This window comes from Lissotriton vulgaris, chromosome 2_1 (assembly GCF_964263255.1).
Source record: "Lissotriton vulgaris chromosome 2_1, aLisVul1.2, whole genome shotgun sequence".
Lineage (NCBI taxonomy): Eukaryota > Metazoa > Chordata > Amphibia > Caudata > Salamandridae > Lissotriton > Lissotriton vulgaris.
In genome coordinates this window covers 388891843-388909837 of record NC_141687.1, presented here as the reverse complement: position 1 = coordinate 388909837, position 17995 = coordinate 388891843, and the positions used below count along the sequence as shown (strand labels likewise).

Here is a 17995-nt window from a genome sequence, read left to right as displayed (position 1 = left end):
ACATGCTATCACCTTTTGCTTACTATGGATTAGTGACCATGCTGCTAACTCTGATTTTTATAATCTGCATTTTGGTATTATACAAGATACTGCGTTTGAGAACTTTGCATTGAATAATAAATATTTCAAACTTGCACGTGTGTTCTTTGACTCAGTTTTGGTTTGAAATGATTATATAACGAAAGAGTGTTCATGTGTTCCACGATTCCTGAGGTATTCTAAAGATCATGTTCTGGTTTGTCTAAGACATGGATCATTCCATAATGATCCATGAGACACTGTAGCTAGCTAGGTAAGGGGATTTCTGACACAGATGAGTTTTGGATCAGCCTAACTCACTGAGGTTCTAGATCTCTATGCACAGTTCTGTGGGAGAACGGAAACCCTGCTACAGGAGGGGGCGGTCTCACTGGTTGATAGACCCTGAACAAGCCCTTAAGGAAAGGCTTGATAATTCTGGAAGACCACAGGGAAGGACCAGACCCTGTCCTTCTGAACCTTGATAATGCAGCCAAATGGACCTTAATCGATGAGTGGGCCAGTCCCGACTTAGCCAAGGACAGCAGATAAGGTAGGATCTTATGAGGCTTGGAGGTGAAAGGATCAATGCTTTCTTTCCTACACCAGCAACAAAATCTTTTCCACTTAAGGCGGCAAGTCCTGTTCGTTGGTAAGTCCTGTTCGTTGAAGGAGCCCTTGCCTGGGTCAGAACCTCCTTAATCTCTCTTGATAAGGGTAGATTCATAAACTCTCGCAGCTCAGGAGCCATGCAGTCAGGTGTAACAACTGTGGATCTGGGTGCCAAACTTGTCAGTCGGACATTGTGAGAAGATCCGGCAGAACTCTCAAAGGAAGAGGAGGAGCTATTGACAACAGATGGAGCTCGGTGTACCAGAACTGCCTCGGCCAAGCAGGGGCTATCAGGATCATCCTGCACGGCTCCACCTTGAACTTCCTGATAAGTTGTGGGATCAGAGGTATGAGAGGAAAAGCATAGACAAATTTCCTCGACCATGCTATCGAAAGCGCACTCCCAGAGAACCGCGATGGTGAAGCCTGCTTGCATAAGACCGGCATTTCTTGTTGGTCGGAGTGGCAAAAAGATCGATCCCCGGTCTGCCCAACTGGCTGAAGACCTCCTCAAACGCTGATTCAATTCCCATTCGCAGCTGACCGGGGATGACCTGCTCAGTCTGTCGCCGTTTTCGTTTAGGACCCCCTGGTAAGTGTTCTGCCTTCAGCGATATCCTCTGAAGGATCGCCCATTCCCAGATCTGTTGAGCTTCTTGCGACAATGGACGAGATCTGGTTCCTCCTTCCTTGATCACATAGTGCATGGCCGTGGTGTTGTCCGTCCTGATAAGCACTTGCGAACCTTCCAGGCGAGGAAAAAAAGCTTGCAGAGCCACTCTTATCGCCCTTAGCTGTAAAAGGTTGATGTGGAGACATTTCTACTGGGGCGACCAATGACCGCTGACATGCAGGTCTTGCATCACTGCTCCCCAACCATCCAATGACGCGTCCGTTGTCACTACATGTGGGGACGGGTCGCTTACGAAGGATAGACCTTGGGACAAGCGGTCTTGATCTGTCCACCATAAGGTTGCTTCTTTCATCCTTGGAGTGACAGTCACCATGTCCTCGAATGAACCGTGGACCTGTTGCCACTGGTTGTCCAGTTCCTCCTGCAGAAGACGCATTCTCAGTCTGCAATGGGTAATCAGGGGAGTACACAATGAAATCACCCCCAGTAGAGATTTGAAGCGGCGTACGGAAAGACACCACCTTGCCCGTAAGTCCCGAGCCAAGGTCTGTAATTTTTCCCTCCTTTCCAGAGTAGGGAAGGCTCTTGAGAGCTTTGAATCCAAGAGGGCCCCAGGAAGCGAGCCTTTTTGGACAGGACCAGGGAGGACCTAGTTGTTCAGAGTGAGGCCTAGATTCTGAAACAAATTCATACAAGCTTGAACAGCCTCCAGCGCTGCCTCCCTGGACGGACCTTTCAGCAACCAGTCGTCCAGGTAGGGGAAGACTTGGAAATGGTTCCTTCGCAAGAAAGCTGCTACTGGCGCCAGCACCTTTGTAAAAATTCTCGGGGCTGAGCGGAGTCCAAAGGGTAGGACCCTGAACTGAAAAAGGCTTATGGCTACTGTGAATTGCAGAAACTTTTTGTGTGCTGGGTGAATCGGAACGTGGAAATACGCATCAGAGAGAGCGTGGCCATGAAATCCCCCGGATTGATGAGCCTCAAGATGTCCTGGAGAGAGACCATCCAGAAGGACAGGAAGATGATCGGTGTTTAGCTGTTTAGCTCCCTGAGGTCTAAAATGGGGCGCCATTTTTCTAGCGTCTTCCTCACCAGGAAGATCCTGGAATAGAATCCTTGTCCCCTTTGGTTTGAGGGAACCAGCTCTATCGCTCCCTTCCGGAGCATCTGTTGGACCTAGAGTCGCAGGAGACGCTGGTGTTTTGATGGAATGGCTGCCAGGGGCTTGGGTGGTAAACAGGGAAGGTTAAACCCAGTAAAGTCAAGGGACCTGGGTAGTTAAACGGTATACGGGAAAAGGGTCCCAGACAAAAACAAGTGATTACAATTTTATTATAATTTGAAAAGGACAAATTATTAAATGCAACAGGATTTATTTCAAAATTGCATTGTTACCTTTCATTGGTTAGGTTATCAATAATATTTCAACAAACTGTATGCATATGTGCCCACATACACAACAAGGAAGGGGGGTGAAGTGAGGGAAAGTGTCAGGGATAGAGTAGGATTGAGGGGAATAGTCCGAATCATTCGTGACAGGTATTCATCATGGCTTCGAAGACAATGTTGATGTGGTGCCTTGACCCAAGGGCCACAATATTATGCTCATATAGAGTCCAGAAAACAAGTGCTGTAGACCACCTAACTCGCCTTTAGCTGCTTCGGTCTAGCTTGGGGGTAGGAGTTGAAGTTTATATGGTCTACGTTTCGACCCGAAAGATGCGTAGGATAGTAGTCCTTACAAAAGGGGTCTTCTTCAGGACAGATTGGTTGTGGGTGGGCAACCTCCTAAAAAGTAATAAAAAAATTAATTAGTACACACCGTGTGTGTGTGTGTGGGTGTGTGGGTGTGTGGGTATTCTAAAGTATGCCCTTTCCGAATGATGTTGAGCACCCAACGGTCCGATGTTATCCAGGACCAGTTTTAAAGGTATTTGGTGACCCTGCCTCCAACTGATCTCTTGGAGGGTCCAGTAGGAAGAGTCCCGTCCTCGTGCAGCCCGTTTCCCCTTATTGTAAGGCCGGAGTAGTTTGTAGACTGGCCCTGGCGCTGTTGATAAGGCTGACGGTATTGCTGGGAACCTGATCCCGTGGAGGAATAGCGCTGTTGTTGGAAGGATCCCCTATAGGTACTACCTCTGCCTCTGGATCCCTTAAAAGGAGACTTGCGGTATTGAAGGGTTCCCAAGGACCCTGCAGTCTCCGTGTCCTTTTTTCTCTTGAAGTGTATAGTCAATGAGTTTCCCAAATAATGCCTCCCCATCAAACGGGAAATCGAGGACCTTGTTCTGGATCTCAGGCCGGAACAAAGTCGCCTTAGCCATCCTTGGCGACGGAGGACTGCCGCCCCAGCCAGGGACCGAAACGCTGTGGTTGCAATGTCCATTGCACAGTCAATGATTTCCATTGAAGTCGCTTCTTCTTGCAAGATTTTTTGCTTCAGATGTTGACTCTAGAGGCAGCTGGTCAATGTACGGGGCGATATCACACTAAAGCTGGCGGTCATATCTCCCCAAGATCGCCAGGGAATTAGCAGCTCGTACTAGTAAACTCGCCATTGATGAGAATCTCTTCCCAACATTGTCCTATCTCCACCCTTCCTTGTCTGGAGGAGCTGTTAAGGGAGCAGAGGGGTTATGGGATTTTCTCTGCGCTGCCTGCGAAATAACGGAGTCTGGTCTTGGATGACCCGTTAAAGCAGTCGGACCCTCCTCGGTTGCCCTGTATTTCTTGTCCAGACGCGGAGGCACAGGGACCACCATCACCGGGTGCTTCATGGCCTTAAGGCCCTCCTTCCACAGACGATCCACGATAGGAATGGACCGTGCCGATTTCCTAAAAGGCTCTTTGAAATCGTATAGGAAACAATCAGTAGTAACCTTAGGCATGGCCAATTTGAATCTGCCAGCTGCTCTCTCCATCAACTGATGGAAGCCCCCAATGTCCGCTGGCGGGGAATCCGCCGGATCTGGGACTGGTGAAGCGGGATCAGCAATGATATATTCATCATATTCAGTATTAGGAATAGAGTCATGATCAGACTGCTGATCCCCATCCGAGGAATCATGGGCCTCTTGCAGCCCAGAGGAATACTGTTGGAAGGATGCTTGAGGCGGAGGAGAAAACTGAGCCGGTAAAGTTGGCGTCACTGGCGAGGCCGAAACTACTGTAGGTGCAGCATATGCTGCCGGGACTTGAACTGGTCTATTCGCCCTAGATTTGTAGTCCTGCAGCAGGTTATGCAGATCTTGGAGAAAAGATGGTGGCACAGTCACCATATCCTGCCCAGAATGATGTTGTAACTGGGCAGTTTGATGATGACCAATCTCCTTGTGGTCGCATTCACCTTCAGAGTCAGTCTTCTGGCACTTGACTAGAAGTTAGGAGGGACTGTTGGCATAGCTGTAAGAGTCCTGGTCCTCCTCCTCCGACTCCCCTTCTTGAAAAAGCATGGTTGGCAGTAGGGGGACACACTCCTCGGAGAAGTCATCTCCGGCGTTATTCTTGTCACAGAAATAGTAATCCTTTTTTCCGAGGATTATATAGTAGACGGTTCCGTCGTCGACGGTTGAACATGAGTCGACGAGATCGGGGTAGTTAAAGTAGTCGACAAGGAAACTGGACACACAAGCCATCGCCATAGTCAGTCGTCGATGCCCTCGTCGAGACAGTCGTCATAGTCTATCATTGTCGTTGGCGCTGATGTACTTGCAGTCGACGAAACTCCCGTCGACGTCATAGTCGACGATATCGCAGTATTAGTCGTGGAGGACTTGGAGCTCCTCTCAGAAGACTGGAAGAAGGTTTTTTGAAGGCATAGGCAGTCTTCTCACCTTTTGAAGGCGTAACAGGTCCTACCCTCTCCTTTTCACCTCAGTGAGGAGATTTGCTGGGACCTAAGCTCAGACTCACTGGGGGTCTTTTTAGAGGCCTTAGAAGGTCTTTCCGGAGAAGGGGAACCCCTACCCCTCTTCACTGACCTTCTTGAGGAAGACATCGACGCTGCATCCTCACTGTCACTAGAGACAGTCTCCTTCCTGAATTTCAGCTTCTGGAGCCATGTCAAAAGTCTACCCTCACGGTCCTGGAGGGTCTTGGTTGAAAAGGTGCTACGGATCTTGCAGTCAGCAGCCTGGTGGTCAGGATAGAGGCAATAGATGCAGTCTTTGTGCCTATGCTCCACAAAAAGCCTTTTCTTGCCACAGGTGGAACATGGCTTGAAAAGGGCTTTTTCTCCTCCATTTCAAACATCCTGGAAGGCAGACAACAATCCTGAAGTGAATCTGAAAGATTCTGAAGAAATTATCCAAAAGAAATTCCTTAGAATAGTAGAAGTTGAAAAGAGCTCACAGGAGACTCTCAAAGCACAACGTGCGGTAGAAAATCAGAGGCTCTGAGATTCCTTCAGGAAGGTTAAGGGGTGAGGCACTTCTGATTGTGTAAAAGAGACCAACCTTAGGCATTAGCCAAAGAGGGTGATATGCTACAAAAGGGAATAAGGCCTAGGCCTTTTTCCTTTGTCTTTTGTACCTACAGCTATGGTATTTGTTAGAGACTCCTATTCCGACGACGGAAAATGATACAAACTATGGGAATCTATGAAAGTTCCAATACTGGGGTAAGATGAGTTACCAATAAAAAAAAAAAAGCACCAGAATAGATACAGAACAAGCGCCCGTACACAAATTTCCATGACTGACACAAGCCCAATTACTAAACCTAAAAATCAGAACACAATCCTAGGGCTCCAACAGGCAAATTCAAAACATTTGTGCAGTAGGATCCTTGATGAGAGGAAATGTTATGAGCTAACAGAAGCATGCAAAAATACACCTGCAGTCACCATGTAAGACATTTATGTTAAGAAATAAGACCTACCTTTTTCACCTCTTCTTCGAAGCCTTTCTCCAGGTACTTGTAACGCCGGATTAGCTTGTTGAAAACCTAAAAAACAGAAAGTTAGTCATCTCATTTGTGATCACTTAAACATTTATAAACCTATACAAAGCTACAGGCTACAACCCGAGGGGGAACCAGAAGTCAAAGGGAATACGACAAAAAAGATAAAGGAAAAGCAACTGAACCGTCCCATTCTTTACCCAGCCCGCTCACTCATTAGGTCCTAACAAACAGCTTCTTTCCAACTCTCCTGCAAGTAACTTCGTATCACTATGCCTACTAACTGGGATTTGACTCCACATGCATTAGCTTATGGGACTTAGGACGTGTAAATTTACAGAATTCAGTTGAGGAGTGCGAGAGATTCTCACTGAATAGGTATCCTTCATGTTCATTAGAGTGTGGTATTAGGGCCCACAGCCTATGAGGCCAGTTAGTGTAATCTGGAATCATGTCCAAGTTTCAAAAGGAAAAATTGCATAGAGTGTAGCATAAACACAAGAGCAATTGGTCAGATTCTTAACTTTACGCAGAAATATTTGCCTAGGAGATAGTCCTAATATTATGCAAGGCAGAAAGTGCAGGATGCGTGTACTTAATGTTTTGTCTATATCATACAAGTCCCTCTCCCCAAATAGTCAACATGGGACAGTTCCACAAACCGAAGGATGGAACCCACACAACCCCACCAGCATTCCTTTTCACATATGGGCACCATTTCGGAGTCACAGCTGGAGTAAAATACCAATGTGTTGATATCTTGAACATGGTTTCCTCGGCTAGAAACATTCGTTGCTGTATTTCTGGTAAAGTAAACAAGCACTGGCATTGCCAATAGGTCTCGCAGTAGGAAAGTTGGAGCTATTACAATTGCAAATAACAATGCCTTTTATTTTTGTTTTTTTTAAAAACATAAAGGGCTTTGTCATTTACAAAATCAATAGCTCCAGCTTTCCTACTGCGAGACCTATTGGCAACGCCAGTGCTTGTTACATTATGGGACACCAGCCAGGCTGGACCTCCGCGCCAAGCAGCAGAGATAAAATGCGAGCATAGAGTGAGTTTGGACGCACTGTTGGAGTAGACTGCAGTGCCAGTAGGGGGTGACATGCGGCACCGTTATTCACAGTGACAGTTCCTCAGTGTTTGAACCACTGTAAATCCCCAGGACGTTACTAAAGCCCCAGAACCCGAGCTGAACGTGGCAAGACCCTCACATCACTTGATAAAAGCCCACTCTGAAATTGTAGACTAGTTCACGAACACCCACAAAACAATCTGCCACTGTGTTTGGTCCATTCAATCCAAGCGAGGCCTCTTTCACACGCCCCATCCATGGGTGTCATCAGATAGGTAATTGTAGTTTCTGTTTCCTTCTTCTCCATGTGCACATTTCTTTTTTCTTCAGTAGTAATTTACATTTTTTTAGATTGTCGTCATCTGACGATGCCTGATAATAGTTATCTAGCAGAGTGACCGTAGTGAGAATGAACATCCTGTCTTTGACAGGGGTGGGAACAGTAAGGTTTTGTGTGTAGTGTCAGGGAGATCTGGGTGGTGCATAGATGTGTAATGACAGGGAGCTGTGAGGCAGGGCATAGGTGGGAACAGCCAAGGGAATCTGGGGGTGGGGCATAGGTGTGCCCATCCAGAGTCCTGTAGATGGCGGGCATACATGTATACAGTCCGGTAAATCTGGGAGCGGCAAAAAAAAATTGCAGGAGAAAACCTGAATTCTTTCCTTGCAAGTGTTTGGAGTTACTGAGAACACACCCAAATCAGCTGTTTAGAACAGGCAGAAAGAGAGGTACTAATCACTAATAACAAAAGCTTCATTAGCATGACTAGAGAGAGTAACTAAAGTACACATTCTTAGTTCATTTTGACGTTAAACACCGTGGTGGTTATAAATTGACAAGTCTACTAGACAAGGGTTCAATTGATGAATCGTGGTGGCCCGTTTCTTCAGTTGCCTGTAAACAGGCCGCCATACCCTGCAAAACACTTGCACAGCGGTCTGTGCAAGTTAACAAAAAACAACAAACACCAGCCCTCGTTTGCAAATTCGTGACACTTTAAAAAAAGCCTTTGATGCAGCAGAATCTGCATTAAAAAAATGAAATTCAAGCAGCGGTTCGAGGTCCAGTCTTCATGCCCTTCATCCTTCCGAGGCCAGTTAGACAAGTTACAGTTCCTTGTCACTGCGGTGCCTACGGGCGCCCAAGAGACATGAGCGGGGGTCAGGCGCTGTCTGGGGAGGGGTGAAGGGGTGTTCTTACAGTTGGGCATCGAGTACATACAATTCCGTGGAACCTGCAGCACGCATGGAGGACTGACTTGCACCCCCTCCCTGGGCCTCCCACCACCACCACCGCCGCCTCCCACCACCACCACCCCCCCCCCCCCCCAAGTTCACCCGGCGGCAGGAGTGGAGCACCGTGCGAGAGGATGGGTGATTGGGAGGAGGGTTACACAGGGTATTTTATTTAATGTATTTAATGCAATTTTATATAGCGCGAACTTTACCCAAATGTGGGAGCGCTTTACATAAGAACCAGTTGCAAAACATAAGGACTGTCAAGTCAATAAATTTATATAGCGCGCTACATACCCAGAGGGTCTCAAGGCGCTTGGAGAAGGGTGGGGGATTACTTGTCAAATATCCACGTTTTAAGTTGCTTTCTGAATGCTAGGTGGTTCTGAGTAAGGCGAAGGTGAGTGAGAAGTGAGTTCCAGGTTTTAGTTGACAGGTAGGAGAAAGATCTACCTCCCATGGTGGTTTTGTTGATGCGAGGTACAGCGGCAAGGGCTTGGTTGGCGGATCGTAGCTGGCGGGAGGGGGTGTAGAAGGACATTCTTGTGTTGAGGCATTCGGGTCCGATTTCGTAGAGCGCTTTGTGTGCGTGGGTTAGGAGTCGGAAAGTAATTCTCTTATTGACGGGGAGCCAGTGGAGGTTTTTCAGGTGACCAGAGATGTGTTCTTTACGCGGGATGTCTAATATGAGCCTGGCTGAAGCGTTCTGGATGCGTTGGAGTTTTGCGGTGGTGCCGGCGTAGAGGGTGTTTCCGTAGTCCAGACGGCTCGTGACCAGAGCGTGGGTGACTGTTTTTCTAGTATCGGTGGGGATCCAGCGAAATGTCTTTTTGAGCATGCGAAGAATGTTGAAGCAGGATGAAGAAACGGCGTTGACTTGTCTGTTCATCGAGAGTGAGGAATCCAGGATGACGCCCAAGTTCCGTGCGTGGTCCGTCGGGATGGGTGCTTTTCCAAGGGCCTCTGGCCACCAAGAGTCATCCCAGGCGGAGGGGGAGGTGCCTAGGATGAGGACTTCTGTTTTGTCTGAGTTCAGTTTCAGACGGCTGTGCTTCATCCATTCGGCTACTTCTTTCATTCCTTCATGCAGGTTGGTTTTTGCGGCGTTAGGGTCTTTGGTGAGTGAGAGGATCAGTTGAGTGTCATCAGCGTAGGAAATGATGTTGAGGTTATGTTGGCGTGCGATGGCCGCGAGGGGGCTCATGTAAACGTTGAAGAGGGTGGGGCTGAGTGAAGATCCTTGTGGTACACCAGATGACTTCAGTGGCCTCTGACTTGAATGGTGGAAGGCGGACTCTCTGGGTTCTTCCGGTGAGGAATGAGGTGATCCATTCCAATGCTTTTCCTTGTATTCCGACGTTTCTGAGGCGTTGTAGAAGGGTGCTATGACAGACCGTGTCGAAGGCTGCGGAGAGGTCGAGGAGGATGAGGGCGACTGTCTCCATTGTCCAGTAGAGTTCGAATGTCGTCTGTTGCTGCGATGAGGGCGGTTTCAGTGCTGTGCTTGGCTCGGAAGCCGGATTGTGAGGAGTCGAGGGATTTGTTGGTTTCGAGGAATGCGGCGAGCTGGTTGTTGACCGCTTTCTCGATGAATTTGGCCTGGAATGGAAGGAGTGAGATAGGGCGGTAGTTTTTGAGTTTGGTGGGGTCAGCTGTGGGTTTCTTCAGGAGGGCGCTGAGGATTACTGCGTTACATAAAAGATACATAAAGATACAAACAGAAAAAATTGCAAATGTACAAGATTTGGCTTTAACGTGTGTAGGGTGGGGGCGTTATCAATTCAAGTCGGGTATGCCCAAATACTTGGAAATGGCAGAGGATGAATGTTTTGCCGTGCTCGGCCCACTGACATGTAACTATCTGTGAAGGAATAGAAGGTTTAATGAGTGAGGCAGCCACGGGAAGAGGCAGCGACAGGTCTAGTTACAGGGCTGGAGAGAGAGGGGGGGGGGGGGGGGAGCCGGGGGACGAGACCCTCCAAGAGAAGGAATTTTCAGATAAGGAGAATTGGGTGGGCTGGCTATGAGCCATTGGGCGGTCCCTCAAATCTGGTCTGTAGGGGTGAGACGGCGAAAGTTTACCTAGCACTCCGCCTTGCATCTTTCCAAGGCCAGTTACAGGAAAGACTGTCATTTCTTGTGTGTCTGGGGCGGTAGGAAGGGAGTTTATACAGTGAGAGATGCGAGGGAAGCCGGAGCTGGTTTGCACAGGTGGGGGCAGAGCAGACTGTCACCTTCGGGAGAGGAGGGGGCCCCTCGAGGCGGGTGGCGGTTCGGACACATGGGGAGTACGAGTCATACTCAAACAAGGAGGAGCATAAGGCACAGAGACAGGGAGCCAAAAGTGCCGAGAAGCACACAAGCAGTACGTGCTGTTGGGATAGGGTAACCGATGACTGACAGTGATAGAGGTCATTCCACGAGAGAAAGGCATGTTAGATGCTTTATGAATCCAAGGAAGTGATATCGGACCGTTAGCTTGCTTATAGTTCCTCAATTGGAATTGCAGGGGCAGTGTGCGAGAACACAAACGTAGTTACAGGGGCAGGGTTTAACAAGCGATGCGCGCTCTCTGCTGGGGGAGGGAGAGGGCCATTAAAGGAAGGGGGCGGAGAGGAGCCTGAAAGTTCAAAGAAAAGCGAGATCAAAGGAAGGGTGGAAGGGACATTGGCGAGCGAGCGTCATTAACACACAAAACATGTAAGCAGCAAGAACAAGTTGAAGAGTTAATGGGAAGATGCTCCTGAAACAAGGAAAGCGAAAGTAAATGGGAAATCTAAAGCGGAGCTGGAGAGTGAGCGCACGCACGAGCTGCCTGTGAGAGGGAGGCTGATTACCTGATGTGTCACTCGAGTGCATTCAAATATATGCGTAGATAAGTGACGGTCGCACAGAAGTATAATTGTGGCGAAGGCACACTATTAAGAGAAGGAAGGGAAAAGAGCCACGCTATAGGTCGGTCAATAAGGCACTTATGTTTAAGAGGTAACAACCAACATAATCACGTGAAACACTAAGGGAGAAGCATCGTGCCATGTTTTACCTGATATGTTTGTACCACTGGCCGGCCTTGGGCAGTGAATAATTAGGGGAGGAGAACTGCCTGAGGCCGAGCAAGCGCATGCTGGGGTTAGCTTCAGAAGGCAGTGGGAGGGAGGCTGATTGCTTTGGATGTGGACTCAGATGGTGCCTTTGGGGGGGAAAAGCGCGTGCTTGTTGCGAGAGTGGAGAAGATAACGAGATGCAGCCTTTGATGTGCGAGCAAGTGGGAGGGAACAGCAGAGGGCGGAGAAGCAGATTGCCTTCAAGGCAGGAGGCAGGCAAAAGGCTCGGGCAAGCTCGTGCATGAGAGCACATGCACTGGTGAAAAACCTCTTTTTTGGGCTCATGGTGAAACTCTTGGTTTCACTGCTATAGACTCGTCCTATTCCATTCCAGCGGAATGGAAATAGGCCGAGACCTAAAAATCTTACATTTTTATTTGCATGTGTGCCCATAATCAGCTACTCAACCGCTTCCGACCAGCGTATCTCTTTCCAAACTGTGGCTAGCAAAGGATACATTTCAGAGATTAAGAGTATCGTTGTCATCATACTTTTCGAATGCCAAGTAGGGAGGGGTCAGTGTACCTTGGTTTGCCCATATTTATTTCTTTGCAGTCAATGGGCACGATCCCATCTGTGTCAAATAAATTGCAAACCAGTTTGCTTTGGTGTGCCACGATCCTCCAATAGAACTGGGTGAAGTCTAGTTTAACAAGGACCGGCATAAGCGGCGAGGTCAAACCCCTCCTTGCTGCTAGCCTATTGCATCTGCCAAAGAGGCTTTGGTTTTAGGGGTGAATATGGGGCTAATATAGGCCTCCTGCTGAATTTGGGCTGCCAGAAGACATTCCAAATGTGTATGCTTACAACCACTTGATGTACAAAGCACCAATGCTTTTCAGATTCCTCACTTCCACATTCCACAGTGTACCTCAATAGGGCTGCCTGACAATATTGATCATCAGTAAGTACAAGAACACCCTAGTCTATAGTACATTCGTGGCTTCTCCCACGCCTACAGATTTTGATCCAATTGCAGTGTTAAAGGGGCGATTGTAGATGGAGCACCTGGTATAAAATAAAGATATTGGGTAGGGTGCTCATCTTTAAAGCAGCAATCCATCCGAATCGAAAAAGCTAGTACTGCTGCCAGAGACCTTGTTTAACTGATCTGAAGCGGTTGGCAATTGAGGCCCCATTTCCACAGCAGACTTGGAGATTTTTGGTGCAAATTTAAAACGGCAGTCTCAGCCCAAGCTATCGGAAATTGGGCATGAAGAATTTATTGATGCGTAGGGGAGTAGCGATTTACCTGAGATTTTTGTACATTTTAAACCATGCGATGTACTCTAAGAGTGTCCACCAAGGCGAGCAAGGAGAATGCAATTGGAAAGTGCTGCTAGCATATAGGCTGATCGAATGAAACTTCCTAGACCTTAGCCCGAGGTATGCAGGTTCTCTCAAACAATTTGGGACAGTGGCTCCTATTTAGAGGACAAAAAGAAGCAGTGACTTCAGGCAGCCCTGAAACATACTGAAGTGAAGTTCACCTGCACCATTGCCTTGCGTCTATAACCGCACAGTATACACCGGCAAAGCGATCCACTACCAAAATGTTTTTAAGTCTGGATGCGGTAAAGCCAGTGAACCCTGTAAAACACCTTTTGCCACAGACTGCAAACAGCAGTGCTTCCTTTTTGAGACCTACACAACTTATAATGTACAATAGGTTTAGTATGACCCCCGCATTTTCACTCCGGGATAAAAAATCCCCCTGGTCCAGCTCCACCAGGTTGGGCATACAGGGGTTCAGCCTGGCAACTAGGATACTTTGGCATGGATGTTAAGTCAGCAACACACGTCTATATGAACTACAACGCGGCTTATTTTTGCCCTTCTTGGATGATAACTGCTGCAGACGTCTATCACCAACTGCTTTCAAAGGAGTTAAATAGCTTTGCAAGTATCGAAGGTATGGTCTAGCAGAATATTCTAAACTACTAAGGTGTAAATCCATACGGACCCAGATATTTAAAGAGCTTAAACCTGGAGATAGCAGAAGTTATTTCTATTCTAGGGTTGTCTTGGTCAGACCATATCCAGGGGTTACTTTGCTTTTATGGGGTTCTTTCTAGATGGTGAACTTATACCAGTGTCATCTACTTGTGAGGAGGAATGGGTCTGATGAAAGGCCACAAATTTCACAGTGATGTGGTCATCTTGTCAGCTCCATGGCCATGATACAGTGTAAATTTGAGCACAATTTATGCGCTAGCCTGCATTGCTGCCACCCACATAGCATTGTATCAACACAATCTGAAGAATGGACACTTGAGTGTGGTCAGAAAGGGCCTCTATACACACCCTCTAAACACCAGCATTTCAGGCCAATTTACAGAGAATAGAAGCACAGGTTTTATTGAGAGCTGAGAAACAACTAGTCTGTCGGGGTAGGGTAAGTTTTCTTTAAATATAGTTCTGTTTTTAAAGAAATCATTGAGGGCAGACTTAACCAGGTCATTCCTTTCTTGGTGAAGGCTCCAGTTTGATCAAAACGTTGGCATGACCTATCCAAGTAGCTAACCACCACAATTAATTCCCAACAGGATAGCAGAGTCTGGGGTTTGCAAGAGGTTTGATCGCTTGTTCCATGATTTGCTCTTCATTCTGGTTAGGGGAATCTACACCGGCTAAAGTAAAATGTTGCTCCTTAACTTTTACAAGGTAAGCAAGTATTCTTCCACCATTTCTGCCCATCTTATCTGCCACTTCCCATTGATATTTAAGAGACAACTATGGCAACTAGTTGCTTCTTGGTTCGACCAGAGTATAGAGAATGTTTGGGAAATCATTGCGATTTTATTCTATACCAGTCCTAGAACAGTAAAAATCCTAGAATAGTAACATTCTTTAAGTAAATAAGTATCACAACCTCACTGCTTCAGCATGGACAGTATTGCTATCAGCTTTGCTGAATTGTTCAAGCCTCATAAGTTATGGAAAATTATCAGAATATCAAAGCGGTTGGAGGTTTTAACAGCTATTATGGAGGCCTGTGTCTTTGTCAAGAGAAACAGGTGTAGGAGCGGGATATCGGATTTTATAAATCAAGGCAAGAAAGAGGGAGGCAGGTCTTAAGAGCGAGAAATCCAACAAACCCCCTAAACTACATTGGAATACGGTAATTAGTCCACGTGGCCATTTAAAATAGATCATTTGTAGTCATATTCACGAAGCGCAGCATGGACTGTGGGAAAATCACCATACATAAAATAGCAATTAGTGGCGGCTCAATCCTCCACCCTGCCCGTACCACTCGCAGGTAGATGTTGGCCATTAAAGGACACAATCCACAGCACCAAAGTACCTAATCTTTCACCAAAAGTGACATGCTTGTCTTGAATCGCTGCCACAGGAGGTAAATTAATGCTTTCAAAAAGCAGATCTAATGCGCACAATCACTCCAGCCTATACTTCACCCACACAGGCCAGCAGCAGAAAGTTGATTAACACGTGACCTACAGGTCAGAGTAGATGCCAGCATCAAGCATTTAACTAACTGAGCCATCAACCACATGCCCCAGTAATCTCCAAGTCTTCCTCAAAAGTACCCCCAATATCAAAAAACATTAAAATTATGGAGTATATTTATGCAAGACCAAGACAGCGCAATGGGGTTACCTTATAAGATTAAGGTCATTTTACATTCAGAAAAACCCCAGCGACAGCAACCTCACTAAAGCCATTGTTTAAATTGCCATTGGCTTGACTTACAAATGTGCACAATTTAGCATGCCCAGAGTCGACATTTCTCAACTAGTGCCACTTTCCAGGGAGGGAGTGAGAAAGGTCAAGATGATACCTACTCCCAACTCAGTAGGCAAATCCAATAATTGGCAGGGTGGAGTTTAACAATCTTTAAGTGATATTTCTAAGGGAAGAGAACTTATCCTATTAAGCTTCAACTTCCAGATAAACCTTATAGTGCCAAAAATCTGCCAATGACTTACCGAGGCAAATGCTTGCATGGTCTCTAGGTCCTCCTGCGCCTTGAAGACGCAGACATCGGTGTGTATCACGTCATCTGCCAGGGTACCTCCTGGGGCTGGAAAATAAATGAATGCAAACCCAATAAAAAATAAAAACTTTCATAAGCAGTTCCGTCAATTGTTTATTCACAAAATTGGGAATTCTTTCAAGTTTAGACTTTACTTGAACGAGAAGGGACTTCATTTTAGATGAGCAAGTTTATGCATTACTATCAGGTTTCCAATGGGTGCTCACAAGTTGATCAAAACAATGTGGTACTGATGGCAAATTTCCTTCAGCAGCTGCAGCCAGATAGTACAATAGAATGCATACGGCCACTCACCTTATACCTTGGGTATTACACTAGACAGGAAGTGAAAACATATGTATTGGTTAAAACTCCGTTCTGGTGGGGAAGGAGGATAAAACAAAGCAATTCAACTGAAGTTTATTTTAAGAAAAAGCCAGTGAAGGGGTCCAGAGTTTAATTAACGCTAAGATCAATTTCAAAATGTAAACCCTTAATGGCGATTAAGTAAACCAGATGCAAAGTAAATTGCTGCCACATGATGAAAAACTAGGGACACTGCTGCCCTGCTTACCCAGCATCCCGCCAGCCACCAGGATGTCGAAGAGAGTCTCTGCATAGCGGCGGTAATCAAGTTTTGCTCCAGAAGCATCAAGAAACTTGGCTACAGCTTCCAAATCACTTCCTGTTTCATTCAAACCTTGAATAATGCAGTCTTGAAACTGAGTAGGATCAAACCTCTCTTTTTCATCTAAAGAAAAAATGTTTGAGGATTTCAGTGTTCTGCGTGCAACTGAACATAATTTTTTTTGCCATGTATGTTAACCAAGCAATTTTTACCCTGCCTGAACATTTATCCATTTCAGAAAGGTACACAAAAAATCCATTCTCTTTTTGCTGGCTACATCTTTACATGAACCCTTGCAGATAAGTCAAAAAAGTAGCCCACGCAAACAATTGTGAAAATGCATGTAGGAATGCAAATAAACCCCACAGAAGCGGTTACTGTTCACAAGGTCTGGCATTAGAAGGTCCTTTACCTCTTTTTCTAGTTTTAAAACGCTGGCCGGATAGCGTTGGCTTCTGCTGCTTTTGATTACTCATAAAAGACACCTGTGAAGAAACATTCATATTAGACTTGTATGAAGACAAATTCTCAGTTGTATAGTTTATTACAAGCAAAACTTACCCACCAAGCACCACACTATACACTACAGTTCCAACTATGACTTTGAGGTATCCAACACAGGCCCTGGCTTGTTCAAATTAATTCTGTGAGGATGTGTCAGATTGCAGCCTCTTCCAGTCAGAGTAATTAGAGGTTCTAACGACAAAGCAACTGCTGAGCAGCTACCTGCTTGACCTGTTAGGGTACCAGAGCGCTTCACAGTTAATACTATACAAAAGACTAAGGGGGCTGGATACATAAGGGATAAAAGGCAATTATGTACAATTTACAATCACATTTTGCGAGAAATGCAAGGTCCCAAGTTCCACTGTGGGATGCCCAGAGGTGGTGGATAGTGACTAGGTACTCCAGGGGATGCACTAGTCTGAGGTCGAGCAAGGTCTCTGGGAAGTTAGAAGGCAAGATTTAAGCAAGGAATTTGCCCATTAGGCAGGTTTTCGCATCTTTTTTTAAACAAGCCATAGAAGGGATTCTTCTAATGGTGGGCGTGAGTTCCATATTGTTAGTGCAGCCCCAGAGAACACCAGATTGTACGTTTGTTCCCCCAAAAGTGCAGGTTGGAGCAAGAGGTCACTGGTGGACCGGGAGTTTCTGTCTTAACATGCACTCTGCCACAAGACGGACCTGCAGGCACATTTTGAACATAGCTAATGAAACTAGAGATGTTTAGAAGAAAGAAAACATTAAAGATGGTTGTATAGCGTTTGTTAGTGACAGGCCAGCTCACGCCAATCAAGATTAGGAAGATTCAGCCTACTGGACAACCTATTGAAAGAGTATACATGCACTAATGGAAGAAATGACAAATAACCCATTTTAGAGAATGTGTCTTCTAGATGAGCAAGCTTCTAGACTCCTGGTTTGGAGGGCCATTACTTATCACTCTAGTAGTATTGTTAGCAAATGTAAATTAGAATTTTAACAATGTGAGAATTTCTATAAAAATGCAGGGTGTTCATCTTCCATGAGCTGGGAAACAGAAGCAGGACTCTAGGGGGAGCAGCTCAGAGTGGAGTTGGGCAGAAGCATCACTTCTCTTTAACCCTTACAGTGCTGGCTACAACAGCTACTCAATCATACTAAACAAGCATTTGCAATGCAATCGGTCTAGCATTAGGAAAGTGAGCTATTGGCATTGTAAAGGACAATTTTTTTAAATATGTGTTGGCTTTGAAAATCTATAAATTAATAGCATTGTTATTCAAAAACCCAATAGCTTTACACTTTC

The 17995-nt window shown here is 46.2% G+C and overlaps 1 protein-coding gene across 1 annotated transcript in view; it reads right to left on the bottom strand.

Moving 5' to 3' along the window:
- BZW1 (basic leucine zipper and W2 domains 1) overlaps positions 1 to 17995 on the bottom strand; it is a 79076-nt gene that overhangs the window by 41957 nt on the left and 19124 nt on the right. Inside the window, exons 2-5 of the mRNA XM_086955226.1 lie at positions 16619 to 16691; positions 16153 to 16329; positions 15532 to 15626; positions 6143 to 6208 (exon numbers count right to left, since the gene is read on the bottom strand). Of these exons, the coding sequence (XP_086811352.1) occupies positions 6143 to 6208; positions 15532 to 15626; positions 16153 to 16329; positions 16619 to 16682 (402 nt within the window). The 5' untranslated portion in view covers positions 16683 to 16691. The remainder of the gene's footprint in view (positions 1 to 6142; positions 6209 to 15531; positions 15627 to 16152; positions 16330 to 16618; positions 16692 to 17995) is intronic.